The following is a 17814-nucleotide window of genomic DNA, read 5'->3' as shown; positions in this document are numbered from 1 at the left end:
GCTCACTGGGGGCTAGGACTCGGCACTTGTAAAGCTGCTTTGTAACAACAACTGTTGTAAAAAGCGCTATATAAATAAATTTGATTGATTGATTGATTGATTGAGAAGGAGAACCAGCTCTGCGTGTTATTGTGAATTAGAAGCATGAGAAAAAATACATGTGGCAATATAGATGTTGCAAATGTATGAACAGTGACTCACAGGTGATCATTCCAAATATATTTAGAGGGAAAAGAACTTTGTGGGAACTACAGTGATGTGAAAAATATTATAATCACTCTGCTCATTTTATGCTAAACATAGACTAGCTCACTACATTATAAAGTTGCAGATAGTTATATTTTGTTGAACAAATGAAACAATTTTGTTTATATATATATATATAAATATATATATATATTAGTGCTGTCAATTCCAGGTGCCGCGATTAAAAGTCCTCACCAGAATTTTGCTCAAGCCTGCTAGATTTTCTAATTAGCAATCCAGGTAAAATTAGTGGAATCAACACAATCCAGGAAGCCTGAGCAAAATCCTGGTGAGGACTTTTAATCGCGGCACCTGGAATTGACAGCACTAATATTTATATATATACATAGTAATTCGGAGTCAAATTTAAATTTTTAGCTTTTAAAAACTACATTCTTATATACAGTCCTGGTATTGTGATATTCTCAGAATACACTGACAAAGCTAATCATGTTGGTTCATTGGTTGGTGCTTGAAATTGCAAAAATGCATTTAAAAACCATCAATAATCTTTTGATGCAGCCAAACTGATGGTATTTGTGACGGGCAGGGTGAGCAACTAAAAATGAAGCGATCACGCCAAGTCTCAGGGAAAGAGGATGGTTTAATTGAAAGTGCGCAAACCAAAAACCCGTGACATAGATCCAGATTAAGGAAAAAATAACCAGCAGTCAACTGGTACAAAGACAAGACATATATAGACGAACAAACGACCCTCAGGTGAGACGGATCAGGGGCCCTGCCCACCTGAGGGACGAACATCACATGACCAAAACAGGACAACTGCCGCTGTAGATGGGGGCGACCGGCAGGGGGCCCCCCCACAACGTGACAGTATTTATCATATAAGAATGCTTAAAAAGTTCCTTGTTCCTGCAGATGATCTATATGAGCTTTATCAACACCTAGACAAGTCTATAAAAACTAGGATCTATGATTTAAACCACAGCAACTATGCTACAGGAAGCATATATATTTCTAGGAAACATGTAAACATGTGCACTGCCTGGCCAAAAATAAGGCCACACTGCAATATTTTGTTGGATTGCCTTTAGCTTTGATTACAGCACACATTCGCTGTGGGATTGTTTCAATAAGCTTCTGCAGTGTCACAGGATTTATTTCAATCCACAGTGTTGTGATCATTTATATTTCACTGATGATGGTAGAGTTTGCCCGCTGCACAAAACCTTCTCAAGCACCTCCCAAAGATTCTCAGTGGGGTTCAGGTTTGGACTCTGTGGTGGCCGATCCATATGTGACAATGATGCTCCATGGGGGGTGGTGTGTGTGTCAAACATTGACCGGGGGTGTCAAAATATATATATATGCGATTGATCACCAGTGGTTGGCGCCAGGGAGAACTAGTAATAAACTAGATTTTTTTCAGCATGAGAAATCGGATGAATGGTGTGTGAAGACAGTGAGTGGCATGTGAAGATTTTTAAACTTATAAATGATAAATTAAAGCTTTGCAATTTAAGCATGATTATAGTAAGTGTAAAAATAAATAAAAGTAATATTAGCAAAATGTAACGCGGGGGTGCGGGCGGAATGACGAGGCACAAACTCCAGCGCGCACACTCAAGCGCAACTTTATTGAGTGTCTTAAACTCAGAACACATACACACAAGCACGGACGTAATGACACTCAGACAAAGACGAGCACAGGACATTGCGCGAACGCACGTTAAATAGACGATCAACACATACCCTCGTGATCTCGAGACAAGGCACAGGTGTGACCACGAACACGCTCACAAACAACCCACACCCACGGAAGTACATACATGGACAACAACACGCAGACAACGTAGCGGCACGCCCACAGGGAAGGGCTCGGAGCTGTCACCGTAACAGAACCCCCCACCAGGGGCTCGCTACTCCCGGAGCGTCCCGCGCAGCTGAAAAGCCCCGAACCTACACCGACGGGCAGGTCCGGAACCGCCGGGACCACGAGCCTCGGAGAGCTGTCACCCCGATGGCGGGAACCGCCACAAACAGCCCTAGAACACCCTCCCTGGGAAGACAGGGGAGAAAACATTAAACAATGGCACAGCGACAAACACGCACACGGGAACGTTGAACACAAAGGGCACAAGAGGGAACAGGGGGTTCGGGAGAAACACTGGGACAGACACAAACACGGGTACTGACAGACACGGGGGCACATTTATCATAGCCAGGAGAGCGGCCAAGGGAGTGAACACCCCCTGGCTTGCAGGCGCGGCAGTGGGCGGTGATCCCTCCGCCTTCCACGCGGATTCCCCGCCAGCGGCGGACGCCCCAGCAGCCCTCTCGGTGGGTGCGCGTTCCGTCGCCGGGGTAGCTGTTGGAGGACGCGGCGCAGGGTACGCCTGCCGCCTTTTCATCTCCTCCCGTCGAACTCCCCCTAGGGGACCCCCGCCTCCTCTGGGCGGTCGCTCTGCCGGCCGTGTCCCGTGTGTGGGTTCCTCCACCTCCATCACCCACTCAGAGCCACCCGAACTCCAATGCATCGGCTGCTCCGGCGTGTCAGCTCAGGAGCGGTCCATCGGGATGCCCTCGGGGTAGGGAAGAGGCACGCCTTCTTCTGCACGCCTCTTCTCCCTCACGGTCTCGCCGGAGCAGTCCTTCGGAGTTGGGCTCTCCCTCCCTGCGTGTGACATGCCCTCGGAGCACTCCGATGCCGGAGGGCTGACGTCACCCACCCCTTCACCGTAGTACAATGTGGGGATGGAACACTCAGATGCGTGGAGATGACGTCATAGGAAACCCCTGTCTATCAGCTGCCAGGGGAGAGGAGTCCCTCGTCGGGGAGTCGAATCCCGTCTGACAAGCTCGCTGGGCAGCCTGGCGGTAGTGCTCCGCCTTTAACTCCTCTGTTGCTTCCCGTGCATAACGCAGGAGGGCCGCGCATACCGGGTCCCTCTCGAGCTCCTCCTCTGTCACGGGAGCATCGCAGCGTCGCACAGGGGGAGAGGGGTGGTGGTGTCGGCTCGCCCTCTTCCCCTTCTTGGCACGGGACGAACGTCCTGGCTTCATCCTTGTTTCGGCTCGTCTTTCTGTAACGCGGGGGTGCGGGCGGAATGACGAGGCACAAACTCCAGCGCGCACACTCAAGCACAACTTTATTGAGTGTCTTAAACTCAGAACACATACACACAAGCACGGACGTAATGACACTCAGACAAAGACGAGCACAGGACATTGCGCGAACGCACGTTAAATAGACGATCAACACATACCCTCGTGATCTCGAGACAAGGCACAGGTGTGACCACGAACACGCTCACAAACAACCCACACCCACGGAAGTACATACATGGACAACAACACGCAGACAACGTAGCGGCACGCCCACAGGGAAGGACTCGGAGCTGTCACCAGGGTTTCCCCCAGGATTTCCTTGAAGGTGCGGTGGCAGGACCCCCCGGTTGGGAACCGATAATTTATATCACGTTAATGATATCACGATATAACACAATTACACATGTTTCCAGTTATTTTCTTTATTTCCAACACATTCAGTGGCACATCTGGCAGGCTGGCTCAGAGCATTTAATCCTCCTGGATTTTTTAAAGAACAGCTCTAAGGCCTTCTGGTATGGGAACTCAAGGACTGAAGGTCCATTAATACTGATACGCATGCACGCAACCAGGTGCTCCCCCTGTAGCCTGTTTCTCAGGTCTGTTTTCACCTATTATGAATACATACATGAAGGCTTCATCAATGAAATGCCCAATGTTACGGAGTGTGTATTTTATTATAAAAAATTAAAGTGATACTTACCCTATTCATCGTAGAGAAATCTCTCTCACAATTAACACTGGAGACAGGCACCGTCAAGGCTATTGCTGCCAACTTACTTAATGAGGGGTATAGCTGGGGCCACTCCTCATGCTGAGATGCCAGCTTTGTAAGAATGTGGAGCTGATCCATATCCTGAGAGAGAGAGAGAGAGAGAGAGAGAGAGAGAGATCATTACCCTTACATTGTGAATACTGGAGGATTTTGTCAAGTAGGGCAACTAGGCATTTTCATCTCTTCTACCTGAAAAGCTCCAACAACCAAGTGGTGTTGGAGCAAAATTATGCATTTTACGTTCCTAATTTATTTCTGCAATACTTTCCCTCTTTTGCGTTTCTTTCTTTTCTTTGCGTTTCATATTTTATGTTGCTGCTTTTTTTTGCAATACTTTCTCCCTTTTGTGTTTCTTTCTTTTGTTTGCGCGTCACTGCTTTTCTTTGCGTCTCGCATTTTACGCTCATAATTTTTTTTGCGCTTCTCTCTTTTCTTTGCTCCGGTTTTACCCTCTGTGTGGGGCGGGGAAAGAGGCGTGGCCAAGAGCGAAAGGCGTGCTGTGAACGTTCAGCGTCATCAGTTGAACCGTCACACAGCGCGGCAATTTGGTTACTGGTATCATGGCAGACGGACGCCCAGCTGGACCACAGGTATATGCGTGCAGACATAGACATCAGGTGCTAAAGCACCACCAACTCTGCCCTTTATCAACGAAAGTGCCCTTTTAAAACTTCGTTTAAAAAAAAATATATATATATATATTATTATTATTATTATCATTTTACTGAGGTTGGTTTGAAATGATCTTTTGAAAACCTGAGCGATTAAAAACAATGCCCTGAAATGCGCCACCACCTCGCACACACCCGACCTCTCTCTTCCTTTAACACCAGATGCGCTGCAGCAGCAGTTCAGTTCAGCGAGTGGAAGGAAGCTGAACTGACGCTGAACGTTCACAGCACGCCTTTCGCTCTTGGCCACGCCTCTTTCCCCGCCCCCACACAGAGGGTAAAACCGGAGCAAAGAAAAGAGAGAAGCGCAAAAAAAAAATTATGAACGTAAAATGCGAGACGCAAAGAAAAGCAGTGACGCGCAAACAAAAGAAAGAAACGCAAAAGGGAGAAAGTATTGCAAAAAAAAGCAGCAACATAAAATGTGAAACGCAAAGAAAAGAAAGAAACGCAAAAGAGGAAAAGTATTGCAGAAACAAATTAGGAACGTAAAATGCAAAATGCTAATCTTATATTTGCGATATTATTATTTTTTCGTCACCATTAAAGACCCTAATTTGACTCCACAGTGTTAGGGCTATGTTTGGTCTGAAACAGACGTCAGTCTCGGGTTATATTTGAACCAAAATCAGACGGACGAAACACAGCCCAATTTTCAACGTCTGTTTTTGGGCTAGACGCAGGCCATGACGGGCCGACCAGATTTAACAACGTCCATAGGACGTCTGGTGCTTGGTGGGGTAGGCTTACCTGTTCAGTTTCTTTATCTGGCTCTTTTCTTTTTTTGGCGAAGTATTTCAGCAAACTCATCTGAAAGAGGATGCGTTGATGTTAGGACTCGAAAATTTTCGCCGAATATGTTTCTTTTCTGAAAGGAAATACAGCTAAACTGATATAACCCTTGAACAATGTTCAACAACTTGTTCACAAATATAAAAAAACATAATTTCAACGCCACATACCTCGGATTTAGTTGTCCAGTTTGATAGCCGGTATCCTGTCGAGATGAGCTCCTTTTCGCTACTGATCAAATTCCAGTGTCAGAAACGAGAGAGGGCGGGGCAACGCTGATCAAGCGCGGGAAAGGCAGACGAACGCTTTGACGTGGCCAATTACACTATAAAAAGCCGGGCTCCGAATTTTCACGAAGGGTGGCGGGGAAGAACGAAGGCGTGGCGGACCGCCGCACTGAAATGAACGTGGCGGAAACCCTGTGTCACCGTAACACAAAAGATATGCTGAATAACTGAATAAGAGTAAAACGGTGTCAAATGCTTTAAAGACATGTTTGCATTGCATGAATTCATAAAGCAGCTTTGTTTGTAGCCAGATACAAATACATGTTATAGCTGTTTAAAGGAGGGAGTATCTTTAACCTGAAGAATTAGAACTGAGCTGTTATATCGGAGAAAAATATGACTCAGTCATCAGGAGGTTGGTCCCTCAACACCTGTATGTCACATGAAGCTAAATGAATGATGTTGAATGATGTAGCACACTGAGGATTTGTGTTCACATAAAAATGTTGCCTCTGTTCAATATATGCTACTGAATGGAGTGAGAGAGAGAGTAAATAAGGTAACCTTAATTATCTCAAGTGAGCAAACAAAAAATGGACTACTTCAAAAAACCTTATCACAGAATCTAAGAACAGGGTGGTGTCTCTGGTTCGGAAGTGAATGCAACACACTGGAGGCCTGTGTACTTAGATAATGAAGATATTAGTGAAGTGTGCATGGTTCAGAAATAAAACAAGTTGACTGACAGTGGTAGTGAGTATGATATGTATAAATGTGAAGCCTTGTGTGCTGCACACTGGGTCCACCTCTCATAGATCTTAGATGTAATTTGCAAATGCACATTCACAGACCACATTCTCTACATTATTTGGTTAAATAGTGATATTGTAACAGTGTTGCACTGGTATCAGTGCATCAGGAATTTTGAAAAAACACAACATGGAATAAATTTGAAAAATATCTGCTGTGTTCTGAGAAAAATATCAGTTGAACCAAAACATTTTAGACTTTACAGAAATAAAGGAGACTGGTTCACTTAAAGAAATGTCAAATCATTATGAAATTCTTAAACTGGACACTGTCAATAAATTGCCCAATGGAACAGGTTCCTCATTTAATCCCATGAAACAGCATGAACATTTTGAACTTTCAGCTATGAAGTTAAGAAGATGTATAAATAAATACTCCAAATGACGTGAAATATTTCACACATTTTTCTCTGGCAGTAGTGAACACATTTTGCTAAGTTGAGATGATATAATTCTTTATATACTTGTATACTTTATTTAAAACCTCATTCTAATATGACTTCATAATTGCAAATTCATTCCAATGCACAATCAAATTCAGTTCATCCTGTAAGTTAGAAACAACTAAGTGGTTTGCCATACGGACAGCCAAAAGTGATCAGAAATTGACCATCGACCACAAAAATGTTTATGCTTGTTTTATCTGTGGTGAAGAATTAACAAACAAATCAAAGCTCACTCGTTCCAGTAGCCCAGTAGCTCTGTCTGGATATTCCGTCTGGATAGTTTTATATTGTAGATGTAATGAAGAAAGCAGAAGATTTTCCAATTTCTTGCTCTAAGGGGCTACTGTCACGATCACAGGAAGTGCATTGACTCACAAAGTAAAAAAAAAATAACTGTCTCTCATCCTTTAAGGTTCCTGCAGCATAACGTGAAAAATGCTAAGAAAGGTTTCTTTCAGCCCCTCTGCTGGGGACCCAAAGTTCACGACCCCTGGGCTGAAGAAACCCTTCTGATCAGATTCACCAGGACCTAGTCTGAGGAATTATGCTTCCACCAAGACAGAGGAGACCATTTATGACCCCTGATGCATTCCTAATTACAAAGTATCGACCTTGGAATTTGCAAACAGACCTATATCAAGGAAGGAAGGAAGGAAACCAGTTGCTGTGCAAATTGCGAAGATGACTGATGCCAACAGACAGTGCAAAGTATGAAGGTATATAAGAATGTCTGAATTGACTATGATTCTCATAATTTTATATTGTGGGATAGGTACTGGATTCCAACCCCTTTTAGAGGAATCAGTTCTTCAAGACTGTTCCAAAGACACCATCCTTATTCTAATAAAGAAAAGGATAAATTACAGCTAAAGAATACAGAATTATCTGATCATGGAGCCAGCAGTAACCGAACTAGACAATTCTACACGGTGCTATCAGGACTGATGTTTGAACATAAAGATTAAATCCTGTCTCATTATTATTGAAATGATTATGTGAACTGTGTGATCCATACTAATATATTATTAGTGATATTACCGCTGTTGACCATGTTATTCACTTATGAGGCTAATATCACATCTTTTTTATTCTTATTAGTGTGATGTGAAATGAAATGAACCTTTATTGTCATTACACATTGTACTTGTACATTGCGCAATGAAATTAGTTTACAGCCCCCCTCCCCCTCTTGGTGCAAATATAAAATAGATTTTTAAAATATAAAATAGAAAAATCTTAAACATAAACAAATTAAATAACAGATTAAGAGCTATATGTATTAATTATGTATTACATGTACATGTATTAATCTGTTTATTGTTACTACTAAGTTGATTACCTCCTCAGCTCCAGTTTGGTGAGTTAAGGAAGCCTGAGTTAGATGACTTTGGAAGTGTGAATGCTATTTAATGTCACGTTGAGGACCCCGGCCCCTCCCTTTTGGGCGTGTGTAAACGTTGTCCACGTGCTCTGTCTGCGTTTTCGGAACTCCGTGGTGATAGCTTTGTTGTGTGAATAATGTGTCTCACCTGTGAATCGTCTCGTAATCACATGGGGCTAATGTGGTCTGTCTATTTAATGTGCGCTCGCGCAGTGTCCTGTGCTCGTCGTTGTCTAAAGTCTGCACGTTGTGTGACTCGTGTGTGTTTCTCGTGCGCTATTGCGCAATACCTGTGTGCATTAAAAAGTGACGTCTGTCTACAAAATCGAGGATTCTGTGTCTCGTCCTTGGCGTAGCCCGAACGTCACAGAACGACGAGCCGTTGGAGACACCAGGACTATGCCAGGCTACAAGCCAAAGCCCAAGAAGGGTAAAAAGCCAAGCAAGCGACACCACCGCTCTTCCTCCTCTCCCCCGCGCCGCATAACCTCGCCAACGCCAGAACAATTGGAGAGGGACCCGGTGTGCGCCCTCCAGCTGGCCTCAGCCCGGAGGGTAGAGGAGAGTAACCCCGAGCTGGCGGAGATTTTCCGACAGGGCGCGATGAGAATTTGGAGGGAGCTACACTCCCCTCCATCTCGCGCTCGCTCACCGCCGAGGGTGGACTCCGGTGTTTACGGAGCTGTCGAGTCCACCCCGGAGAACGAGTTTGGGGAGGAGGACTCCGAGGAGGAGGAGGAGCAGGACGAGGAGGAGGAGGCATATCCTCCGTCGATAGGCGAAGCCTCCACCGTTGACTACGGGGGGGACGGGGAGGAGGCCTACCCCCCGTCGCTGGACGACGTGTCCACTGTTGACTACGGGGGAGAGGAGGAGTCCAAGGAAGAGGACTACCTCCCTCCGCCTGTAGGTCCCGCTTCCATCGTTGAGGAGGGGGAGGAGGACGACGACGAGGACTATCCGCCGTCGGAGCGCTCCGCATACCCCTCTGACTACGGTGAGGAGGAAGAGGAAGATCGTCCTCTGTCCGTGCACTCAGGCGTTTCTGAGTGCACGGACAGCAAACTGTACTCAGGGGAGGACGGTAGTCCGCCCCCCTCGGAGTGTTCTGCGGGGACTGTGAAGGGGAGCTGGAGACCAGAGGCGAGTCCATCCTCCGAACGCTCCGGAGAGGTGAAGATGGAGTGCTCCTGGGGTGGCAGCCCGGAGCAGTTCATGGAGAGAACCCGGAGTGAGGACGAGGAGAGCATAGAGACCGAAGGGGTCTCCCCAAGCGACCCGTATGAGGAGTACGCCGACCGCGCTGCTCCAGGCGCCTATGCCGACCGCGATGCTCCAAGCGCCTACGCCGACCGCGCTGCTCCAGGCGCCTACGCCGACTGCGCTGCTCCAGGCGCCTACGCCGACCGCGCTGCGCCTGGCACGTCCGCCGCAGCCCCGGCAGCCCCCGGTCTTCCTCCACTCCTAGCTCTCCTCTTGGCGCGTAGTCTGGCGCCTGTTACGTGTTTGTGTATCCCAGTGTTTGTGAGTCTTCCCGTGTGTATTCCTAACCCATTTTTCCCATTCGTTCCTCTATGTGTCAATGTGCCTGTGTGCGTGTTTGTGAACGTCCCGTGTAACGTGTCTAACATCTTTTCCCCTATGTTCCCAGGGAGGGTGTTCTAGGCGGTCCGTGGCGGACGCTTCCCCGAGGGCAGTCACCTCCCAGACGCAGGACTGAGCGCGTCGGATCCGCCCATCGTCGTGGGTTCGGGGCACTCGGCCCTGTTGGCACCCCGGGACGGGTAGTGCCCTTGGAGGGGGCGTCTGTCACGTTGAGGACCCCGGCCCCTCCCTTTTGGGCGTGTGTAAACGTTGTCCACGTGCTCAGTCTGCGTTTTCGGAACTCCGTGGTGATAGCTTTGTTGTGTGAATAATGTGTCTGTCTTCTGATAGTGTGGGCTAATGTGGTCTGTCTATTTAATGTGCGCTCGCGCAGTGTCCTGTGCTCGTCGTTGTCTAAAGTCTGCACGTTGTGTGACTCGTGTGTGTTACTCGTGCGCTATTGCGCAATACCTGTGTGCATTAAAAAGTGACGTCTGTCTACAAAATCGAGGATTCTGTGTCTCGTCCTTGGCGTAGCCCGAACGTCACATTTAAATACCTTAACTAAAATATCCTGACAAACCAATTAAGTAAAGTAACTTAATTTTAGTTTAGTTAATTTTTAGTAACTAAAGTTTACTTTAGTAAGTAAAGCCTAACATCTGTTTAGTCGTGAGTTTGTTTAGACTCACGTAATTTGCTCTAACAAAGTTATCTTGCCCCCGCATTTGTTTGTAGTTAGGATTAGTTCTGTCTTCAGAAGAAATTAATACAAGGTACTGGCATTTCTAAAGACTGGCAAATGAGCACACCTGTCTAAGTCCACGAAGGCCTGGATTACTCGACCAAGTGTACAGCGGTCCGGATCGGGCCCGCTCATATGTCGTCGCTCAACTTCACCGAACAGCTGGGTCACTGAGTGCTTGGTACAACCTCGGAAAGGATGCGTGGGTTCATTTTGGACCTCAAATTACTGCGTAGTCCTACCGGCACCAGTGGACATCTAATTTTAGCATAGATATAAGACGCCAGTATCTTCCAGTTGATAGGTTAGTTTAATCCATAATGCATTTTCCTCCATGTCATTTACCTTAAGCACCGTAGCTTTTTGGTTGGTTAACATTGGTTTAAATGGGCTGTGGGGTTTTCTGTTTCATGGTTAGTTTAACTTCAGTTGGTTTGTCCTTCCTCTGATTCAGTTAATAACTGAACTCTGTGAACCTAAACCAAGTTTTTGTCCTTCTGCGTTGTATGCGTTATAAGGTTAAATTGTTGATATCTATACTCTCAGAGAACATGCCGATCAGTTTTCCCTTGGTTTATCTGGATCTGACTGTCTGCATCTGGTTGGGTTAATGATGTGGTGAGAGGTCAAATGTCATGAACAAGGCAGAAGGTGGCTGACAATATAGAGGTTATACCATGTAATTGTACCCTTATATGACATGATATTGTATGTAACTGTACCCTACTAAGACGGGATATAAGGCCCGGTGAAGACCCGGTGAAGGTTTGCTCACCCATGGGGCTGCAGACCACATGTGGGTCCTGGACATCCAGGAGGAGACACAACTGGTCAGTACCAAAAGCTACAGCACCAGGGACAAACATTCAACTTGCTCCTGGTCCACTTTAGCCAAACATCTTCTATGATTATAATTCTCATCATTCTTACAGTATATCACATTCATTCTTATAACTTATTTGCATATTGAACTTTAAATGAACATGTTTTAACATGCTGCTGGCACTTTGCACAGCGTAATACGCTAGGTGTGGAGAAAGGAGAGGAAGTTAATAAATACAGTCTCACACTGGACCGTTGGTGCTAACAAATTACTTTCAGACATGAGAAAATATTTTCCTTATATGGAGTTAAAACCTTTCAATGTGTTTTTTTTTTCACTGCTGTATTACAGTGCTGGCTATACAGTTACAAGTGAACGCCAGGGTATAAAATGAAGTGCCTTGTTTCAGTTGGTAAACCTTTTCACCAAAGGAGCAGGAATACCACTTTGCTGCGTTGTTGTCTACCCTGGTATGATTTTGTTTTATTACATGCATTGAACTGCATTGTTTGTACCAATTCAAAATGTTCTGCCTGTAATCCTACACTGTATCTGGGTATTTTCAAAGGGTTCAACCAAAATGCCGGCATTCGTGCTTCTTGTGCTTTGCATCTTGGCTCTGAATGGATATGAGACAGGTAACGTCACAGAACACACTGACAAAAAATACTAGACACATGCTGATGCTGGTGATGTAAATGGTGATTTTGGTGTTTTTGGTTCTTTTGGTGTTGCTACAGCCAAAATTCAAACTGAAAAGACGTGCTCCCCCGGTTGGGAGAAATTTAGAAAATACTGCTACAAATACATGGCTGAGTCCAGGACATGGGCCGAGGCACAGGTATCTGTTGTTCACATCTGCCAGCATCCAGTCCACACAGCAGAAAATACCATACACACTTCACTATAGGGCTTTATGACTCATACATGCTTCAATATAGGGCTGTATGACTCATAGTTCAAGTGAAAACATTCCTTTGAGTGTTTCTCTTCATTTCATCAGCTAAACTGCCTGTCATTGGACGGCAACCTTGCATCTGTGCACAACAAAAAAGCACAAAATTTCCTCAAGGACTTCACAAAGAGACAGACTGGCAGCTACACACGAACCTGGATTGGCCTCCACGATGCACCACAGGTATCGACCTGTTCACAACCTGTTCCTAATGACACAGGAAATTGATGTAGTTGCAGGATAGAGTAAAACTAATGACTAAAAAATACAGACAATTAATAATTAATCATTATCACTTTCATGCAATTAAATCATGTGCTGATGTCACATATAGAGTGTAGTAAGACTGTTGTAGTTACATTATTGTAGATACATTATTGTAGTTACATTGTTGTAGTTCTTAAATGCAAAACTGCAAGTAGTAACAGTGACTGTATGCTTTTCTCATTTTATTCATAACTTCAATATTTAAAGTAGATTAAGGAATAAAGTAATTAAATGAACAAATATTTTAAAAGCAAGTGTCACGTTGAGGACCCCGGCCCCTCCCTTTTGGGCGTGTGTTTACGTAGTCTCCGTGCATCGTCTGCGTCTATGGATATCCGTGGTTATGGCATGTCGTGTGGATAATCCGTCTCACCTGTGACTCGTCTCGTAATCACGTGGGGCTAATGTGGTTTGTCTATTTAATGTGCGCTCGCGCAGTGTCCTGTGCTCGTCGTTGTCTAAGTCTGCACGTTGTGAGCGTCGTCTATGTTACTCGTGCGCTATTGCGCAATACCTGTGCACTTAATAAAGTGACCGTGAGTGAAACGGAAGGATTCTGTGTCTCGTCCGTCTGCCGCCTCCCAGCAAGTGCATAAAATAGCATTCCAGTTATTTGTTTCTACCAGTATAATATATCTTTTGAAATTATTATTTTTTAATCAAGTATTAAATTAATTGCATGTATTACTATAATCAGTTAGCTTTATTAGAAGAATCTACTGGTTTTTAAAATTTCCCCATTTTTTTTTTTTGTGTCGTTTTATCAGGATTTTATTTGGCTGTGGATTGATGGTACCAAGTTTGATTTCAGCGCATGGCATTCTGATGAGCCAAGCAATGGAGGCTCGGCTGAGAAATGTGTAGAAATGAACTATGGAGGTAAACCCACAAGTCTGCAGCACATCTGATCAATGCCGTACGCAACACTTGCGTAAACAATGTCTCGCAACCAGATTTTTCCACAAAACTTATACATTTTTATTGTCATTTATCAAATGTTGAATATATGAATATTGCTATTTGCAAAAGTTATGCCTACGACTAATAGATTTCTGAACTTCTCCAGACGAGGTGCTCTGGAATGATGACCGCTGCGATCACGAACACTTCTATGTGTGTCAGAAACGAGCAAGTCAAGTCAAGTCAAGTCAGCTTTATTTATAAAGCACATTTAAAAGCCGCAAGAGCCAGCCAAAGTGCTGTACAATGCACACGTACATATATGAATAAATGTTAAAATAAGAATATTAAAGAATACAAATACAAAAAACACACACAAACACATACACAACAGTTATTGGGATCTAAGGCTTAAAGTATCAAATAAAAATTGAGCATTTCATTTCATTTCCGTTGGTTTACCTTATGAGCACTGGAACGCTTGAGAATACATATATGTTTTTAACTTAGACTTAAAAACATCTACTGTGGATGATGTCCTGATAGAGACCGGCAAATTGTTCCACAATTTGGGTGCCACAACAGAGAAGGCTCTGTCACCTTTCGTCTTTAGTCTAGAACAGGGGTCGGCAACCTATGGCACGCCGAGCTTAGAGATTTTCCTTAACTGATAGAAACTGGCACTAACCACTGAGATTATCTGCTTATCAAATGTAAGTGTGCAATCAAAGAGAACGCCGAGATTCCTGACGTAGCTCTGAGTATGTATTAATAAAGGCTCCAGATGTTTAGCATTTGATGTAACGCTGTCTGGATGACCAAAAATAATAGCCTCTGTTTTGCTATCATTCAGTTTTTAAAAATTATTGGACAGCCAAATTCTTATGTCCTGCAAGCAATCACGTAACACGTCTATAGAGCAGTTGTCAGCTTGCTTAACTGGAAAGTATAACTGCGTATCATCCGCATAACAATGGTACAAGACTCCGTGCTTGCGGAAGATGGTCTGAAGAGGAAGCATATACAGAGAAAATAATACTGGACCCAGGACAGAGTCCTGTGGAACTCCACAAGTAAGTTCTGCCGAAGAAGACGAAAAATTCACAGACGGACCTTTTTGAAAGATACGAGGTAAACCACTCCAATACTGTTCCCCTAATGCCTACCTCACACTTTAGCCGTTCCAGAAGGATAGCATGATCGACCGTATCAAATGTAGAGCTGAGATTTAATAAAATTAAGACAGCGCACTTCCCAGAATCTACAGTTAATAAAATGTTGTTTGTTACATTAAGTAAGGCAGACTCTGTCCTGTGGTGAGCTCTGAAACCAGATTGGAATTTATCCAAAATATCAGCTAAGAATGAAGAAAGCTGCAGAAAAACAGCAGACCTGGACCTTTCAACAGCGAGACGCTAACTGTCATCCTGCCATCAAAACTGTTATCACCAACAAAAAAATAATTATTTGTTTTCGTGAATAAAGAATAACATCAGCCTCATGACTTCTTGTTTTCAGAATCAGAATCAGAAATACTTTATTGATCCCAGAGGGAAATTTCCCCTAAAACATGTCAAAACGTTTACTTCAGTGCACAAGTGCACAATTCAGCATCCAGCTAACATCTTGGGGAGCGTCTGAATATGACAGTTAGCTAGAAACTACTCATCTCATCATAGTAAATATTTAAAACTGAACATCATTATGAAGGGCTGAACCTAAAAATGAGGACCGGTGTTCTTCTGCACCCTGTAATGATTTCCATCATTCCTCTGTGAGAGAGAGAGAGAGAGAGAGAGAGAGAGAGAGAGAGAGAGAGGAGTACCTTGGAATCATGTGATGGGAATCATGGCAGTGATGGGAATCATGGCTCTTTGAAGGGAGCGCTATCTGTTCCTTTTAAAGAGCCATTCAATTTTTTTCTGGGAGCAGGAGGCGCTACTGGGTAAAATATGTATAATATTGAGTTTAAGATAAGATAGCTTTTTATTATCCCACATGGGGAAATTGTGGTGTTACAGCAGCTTAGAGGCATACAAAAAAGAGTTAGAAAAAATTACTTCGCAATTTTAAAGAATATTGCACAAAGTATAATTTCAATTATGAAAAATTGCACGTTTTGCTACCTTGTCTTAAATGTAGGTCTAATTCAAACAACACCTAAAGGATAAACATTATTTATTTTTAAAAAGTACTCAAATTAACAAGTAATGTTTAATAGCTATAATTAAACCAAAAATATTTTAATTAAAAAAGTTTGAACCATTTGATGTTAACGTGTAGTTAAACTGGACATAAAAAAAACAACAAGAAACACTAAAACAGCTTACTAAAATGTACTAAATTACATTTTCTAGCGCTGCTCATTTGCTGAACGTTTCCTCTGTAGCAGGATTAAGCCTGGTTTATACTTGACGCGGCGTGAGAGTCCGCGCGGCGAAAATGACGTAATCGCAGTGGCTCCGCCCGTGCATGAGGTCCTCACGCGCTGTCAATTCGCAAGGTCGTGCATCTCTCGAATTTTGTAACTTCGCGCAAATGAACAAAGTCACGTTTGCAGGGTTCATACACCTTTACAAGGTGGAATTCAAGCACTTGAACGTCACTTTAAGTCACTTCATCATCCATTTTACGTTTTTATTTTCAAAGGTATGAATTGTTCAACAGTCCTTCCATAGATTTCAGAGTAAGTCACTGTTCATTGATGTATTGTGTGTATAGAAACTCTGTCCCTCCCTTCACATTTACCTTCGTTGCCTTCATATCATACCTGAAATGTGAATGCTCTATATGTCTGACCACAACCCCTTCCTCACTGCCTCAACATGCACGAGTCTACAAGTCTTGAATTGTACAGTAGGTTTTGCTTAGTAGACTGTTACTGTGGCATTTGGAAATCAAAACTGAATAAAGGAAAAAAAAACCTACATTTGGATGTTCAGATCTTCTCCAACCAGTTTGGAGTACGTGGCCGATCGCCAGGGCAACTTCAGAGGCCCACAGGGGTCGCTGTGCATCCAAACGGTGACATCATCATTGCTGACTTGACAACAAATGGGTCAGCATCTTCACAAGTGATGGCAAATACAAGGTGTGTGAAATACAATAATTCTTGAATGTGCAATTTACGTAATTGAAGTTAATTTCAAACAATAAGGCATCGATCCAGGCTGCTTCTATTTTTGATGACACACTAACTCCCAGAGTGTTAAAACTTATGAAATATATCGTTGTGCTGTGAAATTGCAGACACGGTAGTAATGTGAAATTAGTTAACAGCTGTCATTAACCTTCAAAAGCTGTTTGCATGACACCCTGTACCCAAAAGATACCCCACTGCCGTATGGATGTTTTGTCACATCTGAGCAGTGCACTTTCCCTGCATTATGGCCAGTTTTGTAGTACTGTTCCCTACTACCCCCCATGCGAAGCTGGGATCTGGACGTCTAATGGGCCCCAAAGGCGTGTCTGTAGATCAGAACGGTCACGTTATTGTCGTGGACAACAAGGCCTGCATGGTGTTCATCTTCCAGCCCAGTGGGAAACTCATAACGAAGTTTGGCAGCAGAGGCAATGGTGACACGCAGTTTGCAGGTAAACCGGGGAAGGCAACAGACATCACTGGTCAGCATGGCAAAATGTTAATGTGTATTAGAGTAGTCTGTGAATTTAACATCTCTGAGATTGTAGACATGGATGAGCTGTAATTACAGGCAAACCATTTACCAATTAACTCAATAAGAACAATGTCTTTCATTTTCCCAGGTCCCCACTTTGCAGCAGTGAACAACAATAACGAAAAAAATAGTAACAGACTTCTATAATCACTCAGTCAAGGTACCATTGCTGCATGTTTCAATGCTGACCTTAGTTTGACTTTACAAATGCTCAAGCTTCAAACACTATTGTAAGGTCATTACATACAGACATACACACCAGTGTAGGGCTGTACGACACATACACACTTCAGTGTTGGGCTGTACGACACATACACAGCAGTGTAGGGCTGTACGACACATACACACTTCAGTGTAGGGCTGTACGACACATACACAGCAGTGTAGGGCTGTACGACACATACACAGCAGTGTAGGGCTGTATGACACATATACACCAGTGTAGGG

The 17814-nt window shown here is 43.9% G+C and overlaps 2 protein-coding genes and 1 long non-coding RNA gene across 3 annotated transcripts; 2 read left to right on the top strand and 1 right to left on the bottom strand.

Moving 5' to 3' along the window:
- Positions 1–566: 566 nt before the first annotated feature.
- LOC143484313 (uncharacterized) lies at positions 567–6672 on the bottom strand. Its single transcript, XR_013122601.1, has 4 exons — positions 5724–6672; positions 5512–5571; positions 4019–4171; positions 567–3926 (listed from the first exon to the last, which is right to left on the bottom strand). It is a non-coding gene; the product is annotated as an uncharacterized LOC143484313 (long non-coding RNA).
- Positions 6673–8452: 1780 nt separating this feature from the next.
- On the top strand, positions 8453–12155 carry LOC143484312 (uncharacterized). The gene is made up of 3 exons (XM_076982978.1): positions 8453–11575; positions 11920–12038; positions 12137–12155. Exon 1 carries the CDS (start codon positions 8816–8818, stop codon positions 10079–10081), a length of 1266 nt encoding a protein of 421 aa, XP_076839093.1. The 5' UTR covers positions 8453–8815; the 3' UTR covers positions 10082–11575; positions 11920–12038; positions 12137–12155.
- Positions 12149–13698, top strand: LOC143484621 (ladderlectin-like). Its single transcript, XM_076983436.1, has 4 exons — positions 12149–12206; positions 12309–12409; positions 12572–12706; positions 13558–13698. The coding sequence occupies exons 1-4, from the start codon at positions 12149–12151 to the stop codon at positions 13696–13698; spliced, it is 435 nt and encodes a 144-aa protein (XP_076839551.1).
- Positions 13699–17814: the final 4116 nt, after the last annotated feature.

Source organism: Brachyhypopomus gauderio, chromosome 20 (genome assembly GCF_052324685.1).
Source record: "Brachyhypopomus gauderio isolate BG-103 chromosome 20, BGAUD_0.2, whole genome shotgun sequence".
NCBI lineage: Eukaryota > Metazoa > Chordata > Actinopteri > Gymnotiformes > Hypopomidae > Brachyhypopomus > Brachyhypopomus gauderio.
This window is presented reverse-complemented; position numbering and strand designations above follow the sequence as displayed.